The sequence below is a fragment of the Chelonoidis abingdonii genome, chromosome 10, assembly GCF_003597395.2.
Source record: "Chelonoidis abingdonii isolate Lonesome George chromosome 10, CheloAbing_2.0, whole genome shotgun sequence".
Classification (NCBI taxonomy): Eukaryota; Metazoa; Chordata; order Testudines; family Testudinidae; genus Chelonoidis; species Chelonoidis abingdonii.
Genome location: NC_133778.1, coordinates 51,379,136 through 51,400,874, shown reverse-complemented (window position 1 = coordinate 51,400,874; position 21,739 = coordinate 51,379,136). Strand labels below are relative to the sequence as shown.

The following is a 21,739-nucleotide window of genomic DNA, read 5'->3' as shown; positions in this document are numbered from 1 at the left end:
CCCCTCCCACGCCCCTCATCCCAAGCTCTGTTGGATTGTGGGCATCAGCAATTTTCTGCAACTGGGTTGCCAGAAAAAAAGGTTTGAAAACCACTGATCTAGAAGACGGACTGGACTTTTCAATTCTTCTAATTATATGGGTGAAATTCTACTGTTTCACCACTGTAAATGCAGCAAAGAGTCCTGTGGCACCTTATAGACTAACAGACGTATTGGAGCATGAGCTTTCGTGGGTGAATACCCACTTCGTCGGATGCATGTGCTGCTTTTACAGATCCAGACTAACATGGCTACCCCTCTGATACTTGACACCACTGTAAATGTGGAGTTATTTCACTAAAGTAGTTCTGGATTTTCACCAGAGAGAATGAGAGCACAAGTTGTCCATATGATTATATGAAAAGTGTGTTCATCTTTCCCTTGAAGTGATTTCTGCTACTTCCGCACCACCGCCACCCAGCAGAAGTATGTGTTTGGGGGTTTAATTTAATATCTTTCTCGAAATATCTATCTGTCTGCTCAGAGGCTAATCTTTCTCAGCTTCGATCTGTGATGACATTCTGTTTTTCAAGAACTTGCTATCTCAGATGGCTAAATAGTCTTGTGCCATTTTTATTTTAGTATTTCTATAACTTGATGAGGCTGCAGATCCTACATTTTTTTTTTATTTTGCCAAGGTGTAAGGTATTGAAGTCAGGTTTATTAATATTTCTCTAATTCTAGTAGTCACATTTGTACTTCCAGGAATACAGTGTGAGCAGGATTGCATTCAAGTTTAAGTTAAGATTCCATTTATACTGGGCAACAATTTCATGTATGCATATCATGATCGGGACGGAGGGTGAGAGAAAGAGAGAGATACATAAACTATTAGTTGTAGCCATAGCAGTAATAGCAAATAGCAAAGACGTAAATGCAGTTTGTGTGCAAACCATAAACTGGCATTTATGTGCATGAAACACTATTAAATGTTACTGAATAACAAACAATTGATGAATATCAAAATCGCTAGACAAATATTCATGAACAAAAAAGGGTAGTGGTTGTTAATTATTCTACTGCAGAGCTTTACGCTAGCTTTCCAATGTTTCCAGTGGGATACAACAATTCTTTTTCTGGTGGGTTCTAATGTATCACAGCTTCAAATGAGTATACTTATTATGAATCAAAAAGCTAGTGTAAAGAATTTTTTAGTTTCGAAAGATCATTTCAGCCAACTTTCTTCTCCTTTTGAATCCAGGTTTGCAGACACAGGGATATGAAAATCAGTGTCAATCAAGTTTTAAAACTCTCCAGTAGATTTCTAAATACTGTAATATTTTCTGCAAAATATGTGACATACACAGACATGATGGTGTGGAATAGTGGAAATGATTTTTTGGGAACAACTTGAATAATGACCTGGATCACTTGCTGGATCACCTTAGCTACTCATGAGGAATTGCAACTGCCCTAAAATCATGCCATCAAAATGTTGATACATCCCATACCATTCCCCTCCCCCACCACACACACACACCCCTTAAGACAGGAGGCTGCTTAGTATAGGGACAGATTTCACTAAAAATAATAAATGCTGTGAAGTATTGTGCAGATGCCTTTAAATTAGTTGCAAAATTACCCCAAGATTCCATTCCTGATGTGTCCCCCTCTTCTTTTTGCTCTCCATTTGAGACTCGTAAAATAAGCTATTTGGGACAATGCTCGTCTTTTACTCTTTGTACAAATCATAGCATAACAGGGCCCTAATCCTCGAAGCACTATGGTAATAAATAGTAAAATCCCCAGCTTCATCACTGTATACTTTGTTCCAAAGCATATCACTTCTATCTTTATCATTATGAATTAGTTCATGCCATCTTGTCTCACAAAAACAGTACATTTAGCCAATTTTGAAACTATATCCTCTTTCCAACCATTTGCAGTATATTCCAGTTAGCCAGAAGTAGGTGTAATGCAATGCCCATATCATCTAGTTTGTTGCCACTTGAAAATCATTGGCTTTTTCATCTAATCAGCTCCGTTTCCCGAAATATTTAAATCTGTTCTTTTACAAACTATACTTTTTCTATAGTCTGAAATATTATTTTAGATCACGCGATGCTTTCACTCTACTGCCATCAAGCACATTTTACTCACGTTTTCTTATTTACATTTAAACATTTACTGAACTTGAATTATTTTCTTATTTTCCCTTAACTCCTCCAAGAATTGATTATTTGGTGCACAGTGACATTAAGGTATTGATTCATAATAGCTTGGCTTTAAATTGAGCAGAGGGGAATATAAAGGATTACTCAAAATCAATACAAATTAGTTTCTTGCTCAAAGTAAAAATAATATATGTACGTGCTAGCATGCATGTATATAAGGTGATGGAGATCTGGATAAGCCAGTCTGTTTAGATAGCCTGAAATGAAAAGTATTTATAGCTGAGTTGTTCTGGGTTGTTTTTTTAAAACAATACAAAGGAGAAGCTATCAGAATCTCCTGATTGTATGTACTGTGGTAGAATTTTCAATTTGTAAGTGAGATCACACTGAGAATGTAGTTAATCGGAGATTAGCAGATCACAGTGAAACAAAGCACAGCATGAAACATCCAGAGAAACAAAAACTAGACGCTGTTCCTATAAGTCACATGGTGTTCGAGTTGAGAGGCAGTATTTCTGATTTGGATCATAAAAAGAACATCAACGTTTATTCTCTTGCATTGCTTGTGATCTAAAATGTTATAATCATTTTAACATCTTTAGTTCCTTGGTGTTCAGCTTTAATGTATTATCTGCAAATATTAAAACACTGAGTAAAAACAATATTTGTATTTTGCTTTTAATTCCCTAAAATTGACACCTCTGCCCAAAAGTGGGCTGGCTAGGTCACAGACAGAATTCTAAGCCACAAGAAAAAAAAACTACAAGCGTGCCTTCTCCCTGGAGTAGTCAGATAGCCATTCTCCTTCACTACTCAACCCCACTACAATCAGATACTTTCCTTAAAATGTTGTTTGACATTGAAAGTGAAAATGGTGGTTTCCAGATCAAATGTGCACAGTTTACAGTTAACAAGAGGCTTCTCAAACCGCCGCCCCTACAAATTCCACCAGAGCTCTGAAAGTCAAGATGGGTTTTCTTTGATTCATGCATCACCAATAATTATCAACAACAAAGATTTTGCAAATAGAACTTAGTTAACCTTCGGTTGATTATGCATGAGCCAGAGTAGAAACCAATCCATGCATGCTCAACTCTTTTGCCTCTTTAGTGGTAAAAGAAGTAAAAATGATAAACTTATTTTAGTTAGTAAAGTCAAAAGGTCTGACTTGTTCTACAGAGTTCCTTTTCAGAGCAATAATACATTTTAAGTGGTGGCCTTTCATCTGGCAGGTGGGATTGGTAGGTGTTAGTGGGTGCAGGAAAGATAATGCTTAGGGATTGTAGTTTCTGGGTGCGGACAAATAAGCGTGCTGGCATGTGGTGTTTCTTACACTAATTTACTAATGCATTTTCTTTTTGATCATTGATCCAAGAACAATGCTTGGAAAAATTAATTGTTACCCATGTATTTATACAGTTTCCCTCACCCACTGCATCACAGAATAGGGCATCTTAAAGCATAAATATTTTTTCATTTGTTGTTGAATATTAATTGTCTGGCTATGCCGAAAGGAGGACATGAGACATTTGACATTGGTTTACTCAGGCCGCAACTTTATTGTTAGATGTCTGGGACTACCTAGCAGATAACAGTGTACAATGCAGGTAACCTCCATGTTTATTCTATAATTACTCGGGGGGCTTTTACCAGCTCCCACTCTTTTTCCATCCATGTTCCTCCACCAAATCCATTGCCGGGACCTTACCATCCACCCCCGTTTGTAGGAGGGTTAAGGTGGGCTATAAGAATGGGGGGTTGACTCCCTGCCATACCAACCATAGGAATCCCCAACCACGTGCCATTCCTTTCTTTAATGAACATCTCTTTTTAAGTCCTTTTCCAAGCCATTTTTCTGGTCCCTGTATACCTTTTCTATGGAGTACCTGCACTGGGCAATCGTCCTGCACTTAAATAATGAGTTGTGACATATGGCCTACTTCCCATCATGCCATGCATGAGCAGAGCCCTTCCTGAAACCCACTGTGGGGAAGGCGAAAAAACCCCCGCTGCACCCAAGCCAATTTGGTGGTAAGGGAAAAATTCCTTCCCAGCCCCCTTAAAAAAGAGACCAAGTGTAATTCCTACAGCAGGTGTTGACTAAACCGGATATTTTGCCACCTAAAAGGGAGGGAGGGTGGGTCCTGCCTCAGCCTTAGTCTGTGTAAAAGGAAGGCTCCTGCTGGCACTGTGCTGCCCCAATTCAAACTCTGCATTCCCAAGGGATGAGTCAGCCACCACTCTGCCCCTTTTGCAGGAGTTTTCATCTCCCCACCCTCAGCCTTAAAGCAGTGTTCCCTTCACTCGGCCAGACCAGCCAAAAAACCTCCTGCTTAAAGGTGCAGAGTGGTCAGTATGTCAGTCAACAGATGTTTTGCAAGATTAAAGCAAAGTTAATCTATGTTTTAGCTGCGTCTCTGTTTCCCAGAGGCTGTCTGAGAGCTATACTGGTACTGCTGCTAATATGAGTATTTCCTGTTCTCATATCAGTCTGACGGTGAGGAAACAATCTCCAAGATAAGCTTCACATCTCCAATGTGATAGCTCCTTATGTTACCATTAGACAGGATTTTTCTATCATATTTGAATACACTGCTCTGATCTAGCATGGAAAATTACAGAAGAGAACATTTCAGATCACAAGCAACAGCTCAGACACTTGAGCATGATGTTTTTCTTAGATTTGATTCCACTGTCATTCTGAAGACCTTTACGATTGTCAAAAATAACTGCAGGGTCCTGGAGGTGAAAAACCATAATTGTAGTTATATTACTAGGCTTCCTCACAAGGGTGTTTCAACATGTCTAATCAGAACTGCAGCAAAAGAAATACACACTAACCAGATGCTAATTAACTGAATCACAGAGTTAAGCACTCTAGCCTGGTCTACACTACGCGTTTAAACCAATTTTAGCAGCGTTAAACCAATTTAACACTGCACCCGTCCACACAACAAGGCCCTTTATATCGATAGAAAGGGCTCTTTAAACCAGTTTCTATACTCCTCCCCGACGAGAGGAGTAGCGCTGAAATCGGTATTGCCATGTCGGACTAGGGTTAGTGTGGCCGCAAATCGACGGTATTGGCCTCCGAGCGGTATCCCACAGTGCACCACTGTGACCGCTCTGGACAGCAATCTGAACTCGGATGCACTGGCCAGGTAGACAGGAAAAGCCCCGCGAACTTTTGATTTTCATTTCCTGTTGCCCAGCGTGAGCTCTGATCACACAGGTGGCGATGCAGTCCCAAATCCAAAAAGAGCTCCAGCATGACCGTTGGGAGATACTGGATCTGATGCTGTATGGGGAGACGAATCTGTTCTATCAGAGCTCCGTTACAGAAGACAAAATGCCAAAGCGTTGAAAAAATCTCCAGGCTACACAGTGCTGCGTGACAAGGTAACGAAGCCAAATGGAAGCTCATGGAGGGGGAGGGGTCTGAGGACTCCAGCTATCCACAGTCCACAGCAGTCTCCGAAAGTATTTGCATTTGGCTGAGCTCCCAGTGCCTGTAGGTTCAAACACATTGTCGCGTGGTTCAGGTATAGCTCGTCAAATTACCCCTCCCACCCCCCATGTGAAAGAAAAGGAAGAAATCGTTCTTGACTTTTTTAAATGTCACCTTATGTGTACTGAATGCTGCTGGTAACACGATCTGCGCAGTAAGAGCATATCGCCTCCTCTTCCCCCCTGGTGGCAGACGGTACAATATGCTTGATAGCTACTGGTGCTCCTGGCTGCCTCAGGTGAGGCCGGGGCGCGGGCGCCTGGGTAAAAATAGGATGACTCCTGGTCATTCCCAGAGATGGTACAGATGTGTAACTGTCTTCATCATAGCAAACTGGGGGCTGAGCTCCATCAGCCCCCTCCCTTTCATGTGTAAAGAAAAGATTCTACTGCCTGGACTATCATAGCAGTGGGATGCTGGGCTCCTCTCCCACACCGCTTAATGTCCTGCCTGGTCTATCATAGCAGCTGGAGGTTGCCTCTCCTCTTTTATCTCACTAACAAGTCACTGTTCTTATTCCTGCATTCTTTATAACTTCATCCATAAATGGGGGACACTGCAACGGTAGCCCGGAAGATTGGGGGAGGGAAGCACGGGTGGGGTTGCAAGGGCACCCCCAGAATGGCATGATGTCATCATTTCTGCAGGATCTGACACCGAGCGGCTGTGCTCCTCTGGTTCTCTGTACACGGTCTCTAGTACACTTGCCCCATACTCTAGGCAGGACTGACTCTATTTTTAGATACCATAAAGGAGGATGACTCGGGAGTCATTCCCAGTTTTGCTTTGCACCCCGGCGACCTCAGCTGGGGCACCCATGATAGCAGCAGACGGTATAGAACGACATAACCATCACTCATTGCTAATTTACAATGGCAGCAGACGGTACAGAATGACTGATAACCATCTCTTTGCTTCATGCAAAAGCAAATGAATGCTGTTGTGTAGCGCTGCAGTATCACCTCTGTCAGCGGCACCCAGTACACATACGGTGACAGTGACAAAAGGCATAACAGGCTCCACGGTTGCCATGCTATGGCATCTGCCAGGGCAATCCAGGGATAAAGGGCGCGAAATGATTATCTGCCGTTGCTTTCCTGGAGAAAGGAATGACTGACGACATTTACCCAGAACCACCTGCGACAATGATTTTTGCACCATCAGGCACTGGGATCTCAACCCAGAATTTCAATGGGCGGGGGAGACTGCGGGAACTATGGGATAGCTACGGAATAGCTACTCACAGTGCAACACTCCGGAAATCGACGCTAGCCTCGGACCATGGACGCACACCGCCGAATTAATGTGCTTAATGTGGCCGCGTGCACTCGACTTTATACAATCTGTTTTACAAAACCGGTTTATGTAAAATTGGAATAATCCCATAGTGTAGGCGTACCCTCTGGGGTGAAAGAGAAGGCTCTCAGTGTGCTGCAAAAGAAAAGTTATCCTAGGATACATTAAACCCATCAGAGACTAATAAGGGAAAGTGTCCTTATGCACCCCTTTACCTCATGGAACTGCTCATAAATCGGAGTTTTAAAACATATCTTCTGGAATAGTTTCCACATCATAAGATGACAAACAGAATGGACCCTAACTGGCATTAATGTAGACAGTGACAAAATGAGCACAGACACATGCATGGAATTAAGCAGCAAGTGGTAACTTATTAAACTTTAACACAAGGGAGAGGCGCTACTCCTCCCCCCCATCAGCCATACTGTCCTACAACAGGGATTTAATTGATTCCATTGCTGGGGTTACAGGGCTCCTTACCATATAACCCATATCACAGGGTAGGTTCTCCTCAGCCTACCCCCCACCCCAGACTCAGCTCTCTCCATATGAAGGGAACAGAGGGTGCAGAAGGGTAGGGAACTTGACCTGCAATGGCCACAAGGTCTCTCACTACCACATGAGCATAAGGCCCATCATCAAAATACCAGGTCTCTTACCTCTGGGAACTGTTCATTTTATTCTCTTAACTGCATGGGAAATTGGCTCCAAGTTGTGATAAGTAAACAACTCCACCCCAGTAAATCAGCTGGGTACTAAGTGTGTTCCTACTTAACCCACTGAGTCTTGCAGGTGCTGTGAGGAAGGCTAAAAATTCTCTGGTCCTATGCCAATTGGCCCATGGGAGAAAAAATTCCTTCCTGACCCTCTAAACAGGAGATCAGCTAGACCTTGCAGCATCTGTCAGGCTGGGTTCCCATTCCTGGTTCAAGTGGGTAGGATGGGCTGCTGGAACGGCGCCAAAAGGGGCTCCACATGGCCCCTGTGCTGGGCTAAGTCCTGGGATCTGGAGAATGCTGGCCAATCAGCACCTCTTTCCCCCAGCTGTCCAATGACTGCCAGAGACTCCTGCGAGGGAGGAGCTACCTATTTTCCCTTGGCAAGTGTCTCCCTTCCTTGCTGCGAGGACTGTTCCCCTTTCAGCACCGGTCCCATTAATTCCCCCCACTTCGATTACTGCAGTAATCCCTCCACAAGTCCAGGGGCAGGGGGTGGAATATGCTGCTTTGCTGAACCTCCTTCCTCAAATAGCTGTGTCCTCTATTTACAGACGTAGGAGTCTGGCCCATAGAGAACAAAGATGCACAGAGAGTAGCAAACTTTAAAATAAAAATGCAAGTGGACATGGTCCTTTCTCTCACATAAAAGCCAATATGCAACAAGGTGACAGGGCTTTCTCAGACAGGAGAATACAGTGAGCATTATATTATTAACTCAAAAGATGTTAGATTTTTTTTCACCATGACTCCCTGTGCATGAGCGCGTGCTATCTCATGCTCTCTCTCACTCTCCTCCTCCCCACCCACCTCCCAACAAACAAAATCTAATTGAAATGAAAAGCTACACTCTTGTGCATTAGGAAGATCACAACAGTATTTCCAGCCCTGGTACTCAGATATTATTAGTCAACCACCAGCAATCATGAGGGTTTTTTAACTGAATTCTTTTTGTTTGCTTGAGCTTTTCTCCACAACTCTGATGGCTAGAAATGTACTTTAAAGGAAGGATGGTAGGAGGGAAGGAATATCAGAAATAACATGATTCCAGGACTTGGGAGTTTAAATCAGTCATCAAATATTGAGAGGCTTGTATTACAGTTTGGGAGAGTTGGCATTGCTACTATATGGGTTAGATATAAAATAGCTGGACGCTTGAGCAGAGACTAATCCCACGCATAAGATCTAATCCAACAATTCTCACTGAGAATTCATGTCAAAATTTTGACTCAATAGATTGCAGGATTCATCCTATTGACTCCAATGGCTTTGCCTGAGTAAGCCCTGCAGATTGGTGCATATAGTAGCAGTACCTACAAGTAGCACATTTCATTTCCATCCATCTCTAATGACTTTTGACTACCAGGCTCCAGTTTTTAATGGGAAAACAGTTCCATCTGCTGGATGTTGTGTGTAAAGAAAGGTGTACAATTCCCTGCCTTTATGTTTTTAAGTAAGCACTATACATGTAGTGTAGAACTGCTAGGTAGTCTAAAGTTTTTTCTATTTTCTAGACCTATCTAGGCTATATTTATTTGGGGGATTTAACTAATGAATAAGCAAACAAAAATAATCAAAGCATAATGCATATTTTAAATGGTATAAGGGAAGCACAATGTTATTTAAGATTTTTTTTGTACAGGTTTTATTTTTATTACCCACTATCAGGGTAAAATTCACTTTACCCGCATGCATTCTCAGAAATGGAGCTTTTATGCAGGTGAGGTGTGCAATGTGTGGCTCTAGAGCCAGGAGGTCACAGGGTAGCCATTTTCCTACCCCTGGTCAATCATCTCAGCTACTGTTCCATTCTGCTGGCTGGTGTTAGTGTCACTGATCCTGCCTGATAGGATGGAAACCATAAAATATGCTGACTTGTCCCCAGTGCCTTCCTCTACTGAGGCCTATATATAGGATCAGTGTGTAGCCCAGTGGTTAGCAACCTTTCAGAAGTGGTGTGCTGAGTCTTCATTTATTCACTCTAATTTAAGGTTTCGCGTGCCAGTAATACATTTTAATGTTTTTAGAAGGTCTCTTTCTATAAGTCTATAATATATAACTAAACTATTGTTGTATGTAAAGTAAATAAGGTTAAACTGTTTTAAGAAGCTTCATTTAAAATTAAATTAAAATGTAGAGCTCCCCAGACCAGTGGCCAGGACCCAGGCAGTGTGAGTGCCACTGAAAATCAGCTCTCGTGCTGCCTTTGGCACATGTGCCATGGGTTGCCTACCCTTGGTGTAGCCCTTATTCAGTACTCTGCAGGGGGAGAGGTCACCCTGATGGACCATTCTTAGGTAGCTTCCCTGCACAGCCACACTTCAGGTGTGGAGGGTGTTACCTCAGCTTTCCATAGAGAGTGAATTTAGCTTTGGTGATTGTGCCATTGCTAGTTAGGAGCCAAAAATCAAAACATATTTTCATAAAAATGTTCTAGGTTGTTGGTTTTTTTTTTTGACATGTTCAAAAACTGTCCCTGTTTTTCTTTAACATTTTCCCCAAATGATCAAAAATACTATCCAAAATACTTATTAAAATGGTTATTGAAATTTTTTATTTACAACAAACAGTTTTAATAAACAAATTTTCTTGATAATATTCTCAATAATGCTTTTAATAAAAAAGAAAATGGAAAACAAAATATCAGGAGGGAAAGCACATTTTTTCATGGCATGTAATATATTGACAATATTTTGTGCAACTTTTGATTTTGAAATAAAGGGTATTTTTCAAAGAAAGAACTTTTCATGGAAAAAATTCAACCAGGTCTACTCTTTAGTTGCTCTAAACATTATCCTGGTACTTCTACCAAACATGTCCCAGGATGAATTAGTTCTAAATCCTAGTTGTTCAGTAGCTTGTTTTAGAGTTTTTCCCATTCTGATTTAGGCAGTGAGTGGGGCCCAAGTGTGAATCTTAATACCATATACCTACAACCCAGACATTTATAGACTAGAAAGATAGCTAAGACATCTTAAAATTAGCTAATGTGTTTTAACTAACACGGGTTAAAATAGAGCTTAAAGCGGTATAACTAGGGCAGAAGTATTTAACTTTTTGTACTTCTCATTTTTGTATTATTTTGTTTGAAAATTTCCTAGGTGGCAATTCTGACTTGTGGACTGCCTGCCTGCTGTTTCCTAAAACTAAGTATTAAATAACAACCAGAATGCTAAACTTCTTCAGTACTCTTTTTTTCAAATACAGTAGAATCAGCAGTTATTAGTATATCCTGATGGACGGCATATTGTCCCAGTTAAGCAGCTGTTTCTATTGAGGGAAAAGAGACCTTTCCTTAAAAAACAAGAGTCTGAAAACACTCTAAATAATATAAAATACCCTATGGAATAGAAATAAAATAAAAACATCATTGGCCTAATTTAATCATTGTTCCATTTGTCTTTAATCTTTTGGACCATTCCTGTTAACTCTCTATTTACTATGATTGGAGTTCTGCATGTGGATTGCTTGAAGGACTGGGTTCATATACAAAATGTTTCACTTTTGACAAATCTGCATTTTCCAACGGAAAAACATATTTTGTCAAAAAATTCCCAATCGATTCTAGTCATCTCACTACCCCATGGTATTTGGAGAGTGGATGGAATTCAGACAAGGACAAAAAAAAACTGAGCTAAACAAGTATAACTTGACTGGATGAGGACTCAAGTGATTATAATAACTGTCAGTATCTGAAGGCTGCGAACACCAAAGGATTGATTGTTGGGGTAGTCCAAAGGGTTCTGATTGAGAGTAACATGATGAATCAAACTTTTGCTAGCACTGAGTGTTATTAAACAGACAAATAGTTTTCCAAGAAGTACAGTGGAAGACCAGTCACTACTATCTGTCATCTAAAATGAGAGAGACAAGGTGGCTGATATAATATCTTTTACTGGACCAACATCTGTTAGTGAGGGAGACAAGCTTTTCAAGCCACACAAGCTTCTAAGCCACAAGCTTCTTCATTTTCTTCTTCATCCTATAAAAATGTTACCTCATGCACCTTGTCTCCATGATATCCTGGGACCGACACAGCTGTAACTATACTGCATATAAAATGAGAGCAGACTCAAGATTATAGACAGTTACTTCTTCAGCATGAGCTTTAGTCAGTCATTGTTTTTGTTGTTAATTTGTTTGTTTTTTAATTCCCTGTTTTAAAATAACTCAGATTAGATGATACAGCGAGTGTCCTTGGAATGGCCTGCATGCTTCCTCTCATTATTTCAATGCACCTTGACTGGCCCATTCTTTCCTTGACATCTTGAATGGGTGCCAGCAGAACTGGCATTGCCTGTTGTTAGATGACTGTTGTGGTCCTCTTTGACAAATGATAGGCAAACCTGCAAAAAAAAAAAAATCAGCTTGATAAGGGAGTAGAAAATGAAAAGAATGTCAGCTTGTCATATTTCCCTGTGTAAAGGTTAAGATGTTGGATATATAAAGATTCCCTCCTTCTAGTACTAAAATTGTATGCCTGACACACTTCTCTTCTCATTATGACTGGATTTTGTTCATTTGACTAGCTGCTGAAAAGTTCTAAAGCTCAGTGGTGTGCACATTACCTCATCAGTTGTACTTATACAGTATCAGCATACATTATGGGTGGGCTTTTCTGAAGCTTTTGGTGTTGATTGACTCTTCTCCCACTGAAGTCAATGGCCAACACTGTGTGCTTTTGCAACTCTTCCTCTTTGTGGAATATCTGACAGTGGAAAATGTTGATAAGCAATGATACTGCTACTTGCCCAGTCAAGGAACAGCATAATTGCTATCCTAAGACCCATGTTTAGAACACTTCTGTCTTCCACATTTGTAACCAGGCACGTCGAAGGAATGGCATGCTTTATTTCCAAAAAGAAGTTTCCAACAAGTGTATGCTTAACATCCCCTACTGGCCAATTAATAGCATTCACGGCCCTCTTGTATAGCAAGACGTGTGCGGTCAACTTTTTAAAATCAAATTTCAATCAGAAAATATTTATACTTCCTTTTCCAATTTGTGTTACATGGCTTGTCTAAAATAGCATCAAATGTGTTTCTTAATGAGATTGACTAATTATCAGGAAGCTTATTCAGTGAAACATATATGAATGTTATAGTGTGCCTGTCTTTCTAGTAACCATGTGAGAATGTGTAAAGCTTACAGTAATTGTCAGTCTGCTCTGGGTAGTATCACTTCTGCAGATGCATTATAGTTAGGAAATTAAATGCAACTGGGCAGTACGTTGTCAGTTATAATACAATAGCATATACTGTTGTGCGTAGGGTGACCAGACAGCAAATGTGAAAAATCGGGATGGGGGTGGGGGGTAATAGGCACCTATATAAGAAAAAGAGCCAAAAATCAGGACATCTGGTCACCCTAGTTGTGCAGCTATTTAAAAATGAAGATTCAGATTGTTGTGTGTTGCAAACAAAATAATCAGTTCAAGTGGCTAATGCCTCATTTTTCAATGTTAGGCTGCAATGTGGTAAACTAACTGAAATAAAGCAGTTTAATGAAATAAGGGAGCGCTAATCACAGAAAAATCACAGGCTGTAGAAACACTTGCAAGCCTTGAAATTCCTTGTTTGTGAAGTGATAACTCAGATTCGGGGCCATATTTTGTTCTGAGATGAGGACTTTTCTCTCACTCACCTTAATGTGCATGCTATCAAGGGCAGAATTTGGCCCATAACATATATATGCCTTCTCATTCAAATCCTTCCTGTGCATTTTCATCTACCATGATATCCACAAGAAATCAATAGACTAAATATTGCGAAGCTGTGAGATAGTTGGATACAGTCTATATATTCCTTTAATTTGAATGAGAATCTACTATTAGGATGTAGCCAGCCATGATCTGGCCACCTTACTTGTTTGGATTTCCCCTCTCCCTTCATCTATTTTGTGTTTTGAGTGCATCAGTTCTCAAACTGAACTGTGGATTCCTTGTTGAAGGTCTGCAGAGTATTGCATGCTCACATGGTGCTCATTATAACTCATTTGAAATGCTTTGAGTTAATGCTCTTGCATGTAATGAATTACTGTCATTGCCAGAGGGATGCTATCTGATGATAAATAGGAAGGGAAGTATCCATGAAGCAGTCTCCCTATTGAGTTGTGTCCCACATTGTGTAAAGAAGTTTGAGAACCTCTGGTTTAGGTCCCAATCATACAATCTGATCTGCATGGGAGGACTTCTATGACCATGCACAACGCTCTTGAAGTCCATATAGCCAGGGTGGCAAAAGAAATTACCTATATCCATGTATAAGTGGCCAGAGATTGTCCCATTCTATTGGACATAGATTTGGCTACACGTTTGAGTATTGCAACCCATTTTCTCTAGGAATGAAGCAGCGTGCCCTGAAAAGCATCGACTAGTGCAGAATTCAGTAACCCAGCTTAGCAACATGGGTCACTATGAACATATCTCCACCAAGCTATGCTCTCTGCACTGGGTTCCTCTTGCATAGAGAGGCCTGTGGAAGGTCTCAGTCCTAACATTCAAAGCCATCCATGGAACTGGCCCTAGGTATCTGAGGGAATGCCTCTCCCTCCTCAGTTATGTCTGCTCACACCAGGTAGATTCCCTGGGAACCATGAAAGTGTTGACCAGTAGTGCAAGGCTCATTAGTGGAAGATACAGGAGGTGGCCCTGGACTATAGAACTTACTCACATGACGGATAAGTCAAGAATGAAAACAGGCCTTTAATACTTTCAGAACAAAATGCAAAACTAATTTATTTAACTTCCAAATATACCGTACATACTTGATCATAAGTTCATTTATAAGCTGACCCTCCCAAGATGGATAAGTAAAAATGGAAACTTTTTATAAGCCGACCCTATAATGCAGGGATCGGCAAACTTTGGCTGCCGGGCCATCAGGATAAGGCGCTGGGGGGCCAAGATGGTTTGTTTACCTTGAGCTTCCACAGGCACGGAGGTAAACCTAAGTAAACAAAGTGTCCAGGCGCGCCAGCTGCTTACCCTGACAGGCCAGGACAGCAACTGATCGGGAAATGTTTTGGAATGGGAGAAGTTGGGGGTCAGGGGAGTAACCCCTGAGACCATCCCCCACATGACCCCACCCCTAGTCTGGGACCCCCACACTCTCCCTATCCCATTCCTTCCCACCTTGTCTGGGGAGGGCCAGGAGAGGATGTCTCTGGCCTGGCAGGAGCTGCTCTGGCAGAATGGGCAGCACAGCCGCAGCCTGCTCTGATGGACCAGACCTGGTGGCACGGTCCACATGTTCCAGCAGGCTGGGCCAGGTGGCGCGGCCACAGCCTGCTCTGGTGGGTGGGGCCAAGCGGCAAGGCTGCAGCCTACCAGCCCCGGAGCTGCAGCTGCTTCAGAGGCTGGGGGAAGAGCAGCATAGCCAGAAGCGGAGAGACTCTGGCCCTGCCTCTTCCCTTCTGGCTCTGCTGGCTGTGCTGCCTCTCCTTGCTCCCTCTGTTAGGGGGAGGGGCTGTGTCCCACCTCTCCCTCTCTATACCCGTTCATAAGACGACCCCCCTTCTCTGGTGCGTCCCTTTTTTACTAAAAAAATTCGGCTTATGAATGAGTATATACGGTACCTGCAGGAGGGAGGCAATTATCACTTCAAACAGCTGTTAAATTTTGACAGTAAATAAAATAACAAATAGAAATATTTATTCATTCAAGTCTGAACCCCACAAAATCTTTTATCTTTTTATTCCAAATAAAGGTGAGCCATAAAGTCACTTAAAATGTTATTTCTCAGATAAGATCAGACAGAGTAGTAGTAATTTTCCACTGTCAAATTAGGTTTTTTTAATTCATTCGGTATAAAGTTTACTAACATGATTAGACTTTCTCTTTGTATTAACAAATAGGAATGCTGATGAAATACAAAATCAGCAAGCTTATTTTTATATAAACTGAAAATTACCATTGGTGTGTATCATTAATATGATTAGATAACTGTCAAGAAAATTTTCAGAGATGTGAAACACACTTTCATTAGTCAAACTCAAAAGATAAACTGAGATGGCTAATGTGTTGTCAGAGTTCATTTTTCTGGGTTTATACAATTTGTCTTCATTTTAAGAATTATCCAAAACTTTTTTTGACCAACTAAACTCTTTTAAGCCAGAGCTCTATTGAAAATATTTTCCACTTCAGCCTCAAGACATCTCTATCTTAGGAAAAGCTGATCTAGAATGTGACTGAGAGGCAAATGTGTCTTGTGGTGGATTATAACCTTATTTATCTTCTGCTAATTATCCCCAAACCAAGGACTCATTCTCTTTTTCCAAATATAAAGAGACTTGCCTGTCAACCCCATCTCCTTGTGCTTTATCAAGTTTGGAACTAAAGCTCCTCCACAGAAAGGCACCCTACATAGTTTTTGGCAAGTGGAAAGGTAGTTCGTGCATGATTACAGCATGCTTTTGGCAGCTATTGCTCTTTATTTCTAGAGCAATGCTTTATACCATTTGAAAGCTGGGGTTGCGGGCTTTTGTATAGTCTACACCATTGATTCTGTGTTTAACAGCTCTCAAGATAACAAGCACTAAAGACATGTCAAAATCAAAGGGGTGATACAAAGGTAATTAGAATGTTGTGAGTTTAAAGTCCATTATCTCATGAAACTCTAGACCTAATAAAAAAAATTGCTATCAACCATTCTAAAGCTGGGAGCCTCAGGAAACAATATAGCTCTTTAGCGGCAGTGGAACAAATTCTGCTGTCAGTTGCAATGAATAATTATATTGATCTTAGAGTCATAAAAATGCAGAGCTAGAAGGGACCTCAGGAAGTTATCTTGTCCATCTCCCAATGCTGAAGCAAGATTAAGTATACCTAGATCATCCCTGACCGTTGTTTGTCTAACTGGTCTTAAAAAAACCCAATGATGGGGACTCCACAACCTCCCTACATAACATATTCCAGAGATTACCTATCCTTATGGAGAGAGGTTTTTTTTCCTAATATCTAAATCTCCCTACTGCCACCTAAGCCAATTTCTACTACTTCTCCCCTTTGTGGACATAGACATTGATCACAATCCTCTTATAAGAATTTTTTACGTATTGGAAAACTGTATCATATTCCCCCTCAGCCTCCTGTTCTCTAGACTAAATATGAATTTTATTTTTGGCCTTTCCTCATAGGTCATATTTTCTAACCTCTTATTTTTGTTGCTGTCCTCTACTACTCTCTTTGTCCACATCTTTCTTAAACTGTGCCACCCAAAACTGGGCACAGTTGTCTGGCTGGGGTCTCACCAGTGCCAAGTAGAGTGGAACAGTTATCTTCTGTCTCTTACATATGACACACCTGTTAATACTACTCTATATTGAGATTTGCCTTTTTTGCAATAGCATCACAATATTGGCTCATATTCAATTTGTGATCCATTATAAGCCCTAGATGTTTCTCTGCAGTGCCGCTGCCTAGCCAGTTATTCCCCATTTTGTGTTTGTTCATATGATTTTTTTCCTTCCTAAGTGTAGTACATTGCACTTATCTTTATTGAATTTCATCTTATTGATTTCACCTTATCCTGTAGTAATTGAATCAATTGAATTACTTTGGATTTACATAGTTGTAACAGAGAAAAGAAATTGGGACTGTATATTCTCCAGAGAACATGTCAGTGTATCTTTTCTTTCCAAAGAAGTCCTTTAGAAACAGTCAAACTCAAACAGAGAGAGGAGACTGAATAATGACAACCAGATTTAGATTGCAAACATAAGTGTAAAATTTAAGAAGTAGGAATGTCAAGGAAGTGATTTCAGTGGTTATGGGATAAATTGTTTTATAACTTCTGGGAATGACAAAAGCAATGTCCAATCCCATAACCAGAAAAATGAAAATAAGATGCAAATTAGATTGCCGAGAACATGACTTTCTGCGCATATATTGACTGTAGAAAAGCAGATTATATAGTGATTGTATTTATTTTAATGAACAGATATTAGCACTTGACTGTGCCTTTAGGCTTGTCTGTGAGTAAGGGGCAATGTGTAAACTGCACCATGCCACAGTAGCACCAGGAGGCATTGTGCCTCTGGGACACCTCTTTAAGGTACAATCTCCTCCTCGTTTTTCTTCTTCCAAGGGCTAGTAATTTGCTGTTGGTTTATAACAACAGCAAATTATGAAACTATCTGCACCAGCTTGTGCTGGTGGTTATGTTGCAGGTGTGGAGCATTAGTTCTCAGTGCCTCATGGGCAGCATGAACCCACAGAGTAGAGGGAAAGAGAGCAGGATTTTCTCCCATAGAAATAACAAAATTGATTGAAAAAGGCAGCACTGTTACTTCTATACTTGCAATAAGACAGTGGGTTCTTTATGACAGTTGGTCAACTTTTTAAAGACAATGAACCAATTTTTGAGGGTTTTGATAAAATAATCCATCTTCCTCTCAAGTTATTTTTCTCAAAACAATTTGTTAAATTTGAACACACCAGCAAGATGCCTTTTAAAACTGTACTTAAATATTAGATGGCTATTTTTTTCTTTCTTTCTTAGAAAATCAAAGCACACAGAAACACCGGTAAACTAAAGCAAAAGAAAACAGTGTAAATCATAGAACTTAAAATTATCTGTTTTGAAATCTGTATATATAAAATGAAACTGGATAAATTGATATGGATCTCAGTTATTTAGCTTAGTTCAAATTTAACTTTGATTCTGAACTATTAAATAAATAATATTTCATACCATATGTCATTAACTATCCAAGATGGGAACCAAGACATTTGTATGGCTATACTTTTACATATTAGAAAATTATAAACAGTACAGATATTGTTTTTATTAGCCTTTAATTTTCTAAAGTGGATGGCAGCAAAAATATCAGTGTTGTAACAGCTGCTACATGCAACTGTATCTTGTCGAGCTATAATTATAGGAATTAGAAAATGATAAAATGATGAAATTTTTGTGTAGCTGTAAAGAATACTCTACATTGATTATATATTTCTCTGAAAAATTCCAGGTGTTGTCAAAGTGGATTATGGTGATGTGTCAGTCAGAAAAGCACTAAGAGAAAATCTGAAGTGTAAACCCTTTTCATGGTACCTGGAAAACATCTATCCAGATTCTCAGATTCCAAGACGCTATTATTCACTTGGTGAGGTATGAATTATTTCTTTTGGTTAAGTAAAAAAATATTGTGCATATGGGGGCATTGCTAATGAGCTAGAGTTTCTGTAGTGTTCTCAATTAAATGCTTTGAATGTTCCCCACATCTGATCTTTTTATTTTAAACATACTGCTTTTCTTTTGCATGCTTCATAAGGGGATTTCTCTTCATAAATGTTAATACCTAAAGGTTTATCTTTTTAACTGCATATCATGTTGGGAAAAATAATTCTTGTGACTAATACTTTTAAAATGAAAATAATGTGCATTAGTTGGAGAAAATGTTTTCCAGTAGCATTTATGTGATTATGGATAGAGCAATATAACTGACGTCATTTTTGCCAAATTGGTTTGTTCATTTATGCTCTGTCATCTGGTGGTGTAGCTTACAGCTGAATATCACAAACATTCCTAGTAAACAACAGATTTGAATGCAACGAAGTGCAGAGACCTCTTTAAATGTCAGATAACTTATTATTTAAAATATTATTTTATGTTTTATCTGAGTTGACTTTTAAAAGCTCTAAATACTTGTGCAAAAATATAACTACTTGTAGAACAGCAATCAAAAGGGCTTGTGTTTTTCTTACATTCAGCAAAGTAACCTCAACATTATAAGAATTTGGAATTGCTATGCAAAGTAAAGTCCACAGTAGGGTTTTTAGTCTAACTATTTAAAAAGTAAGTCAAACATGGTGTTAGAGAGAACGTACTTAATAAGCATGAAATAATAGGGTTTTGGAAGAGAATGTCAGAATGGCAAACCTGGGTATGTGAAAATTATAAAATAGTCATTAAAAACATGTTATTTTCATCAATATGGCCTAGGTTTCTATGGAAACAAGAACAAAAACTCAGGCAGCATCTGTGAACTAAAACTCTTGCTTGTCAATTTCAGCTGTTGGCTGCCAGCTGAGCAGCAAAGGTGGATTTTTTCACCTATAGATAATAATACTGGAAATTTGAAAAGAGCAGAAGTGAGAGACCCACAGGACATTATATATCTATTACTTAATGGGGAAGGAGAGCAAATAATGGATGAAACAGAGAAAGCTGATGTGTTGAATGCCTTTTTGGTTTCAGTCTTCACTAAAAATGTTAATGGAGATCAAATGCTTAACACAATTAATAACAACAAGGGGGAAGAATCCCAGGCCAAAACACGGAAAGAACAGGTTAAAGGCTATTTAGATGAATGTTAACATTATAACATTGTTACGTGTTATATATTATATATATATAACATTATATGTTAACGCATAACATTATATGTGAGTTATGAACTCCCTTTGTATGATGTTACTAACATGTTTAAGGCCAGACAACCTAGCCTAGGTAAAAGTGATAAGCAGGTCTGTCCTAGAGAAAGTAATACGGTTATACCTCAATTAGCAGTAAACAAAGGCATCGAACTAAACCAGCAAAGCCTATCCTGATCCTGAACTTGAGACAGAGAGAATTAACTGGGCTTCTTCACCCCAAAGAGATACACAGGAGACTGAATCCCCTGGGAGCTTTCCTGACTTATAAGACAAAAACATCCCTGTGGAGATATAAAGAGGGTGGGGAGCGAGAGAGACTATCTTTATCCTCCGCCTTGGGAGACAAAGAAACTAAGCAATTTCATCTCTGTGATAGGTCCTGGCCAGTAAAAAGCTGAAAAGGAGACTAGGGGTGAGAGAAACCATCTTGAACAAAACCATATCTTGCTAGATTAAGTTTTAGACTTTTGGATGCATGTTTTCACTTTAATTTGCTTGTGACATCTCTACCTTGATCCCTTTTACTTGGTATCACTTAATCAAAGCTCTTTTGTGTACTTTTACTATAAACCAATTCAGTGCTGTGTTTGAAGGTAAGGCTATATTTACCCCAGTTAAATTAATAAGCAGTGATGTACTGAATCTTCTGTGATTGCACAATGGCAAGGACTGTGCACTGCAGAGAAACATATCTGAGGAGTTTGGTGGCTGGAGTTCACAGATTGCTATCTGCTAGGCAAGGCTTGGGCCAGGAGAGCCCTTGGGGAGTTTGCTGGTGAGGGATTCTGGTGTGGCAGGGAGCTGACACACAGTCTAATTACCAGCAAAACTCACTCTTGCTCAGGCAGAGAGGTAACAGTGGCACACAGCTGTCAGTATTCCCAGTAGTGTGCTACAAGAACATATTTATAGAATTTACTGATGATATCAAGCTGGGAAGTGTTGCAAGCACTTTGGAGACAGGATTAGAATTCAAATGGGCTTGATAAACTGAAGAATTGGTCTGAAATCAAAAGTGAAATTCAGTAATCACAATGCAAAGTACTATGCTTAGGAAGGAAAAATCAAATATAGAATGGGAATAACTGTCTAGGCAGCAGTACTGCAGAAAGGGATCTAGCCGTTCTAGTGGATCACACATTTAATGTGAGTGAATAATGAGATGCCGTTGTGAAAAGGCAAATAAAGCTTGGACAGGGAGCGTCCTTCAACAACCATGTGAGACAGGGTTCTTCCTCACCACATATGGAGAGCAGCTTGTCCAACTGCCCCTGGCTCAGGATAGGAGTAGTCCCCGGCAGCTGAAGCTGCTTCTGCTTTTTAATAATAGAACAATCTAGTCCTGGAACCTTCTCTTTCCCCTCATTTGAGTCATAAATGAAGCCTGCTACAGACTGTAGACTGCAGAAGAGAAGGCAATGAAGAAGGATAGGGCTAGAACTGGGAGTAGCATTACTCACTTATAAATGAACTCAATCCCTCAAGCTGCTCCATAGCTCCTGTCTGTAGAACAGATGGCTCATTTCCATATACACCAGACCAACCTGTCTCTAAAGAGATCAGGCTGATATGTGGGCATATTACCCAGCCTTATGGACCTAAGATACCCCAGAAAGCCACACATCTAGCTTGCACAGCAGAGTTTTAAACAAGCCTGAGTTAAAATAAATAAACTGTTCAAGAGCA

The 21,739-nt window shown here is 40.1% G+C and overlaps 1 protein-coding gene across 2 annotated transcripts in view; it reads left to right on the top strand.

Moving 5' to 3' along the window:
* GALNT13 (polypeptide N-acetylgalactosaminyltransferase 13) overlaps positions 1–21,739 on the top strand; it is a 379,070-nt gene that overhangs the window by 289,409 nt on the left and 67,922 nt on the right. For both annotated transcript variants that reach the window (XM_075070223.1, XM_075070224.1), the window contains one exon: positions 18,646–18,785. In XM_075070223.1, the coding sequence (XP_074926324.1) occupies positions 18,646–18,785 (140 nt within the window). The remainder of the gene's footprint in view (positions 1–18,645; positions 18,786–21,739) is intronic.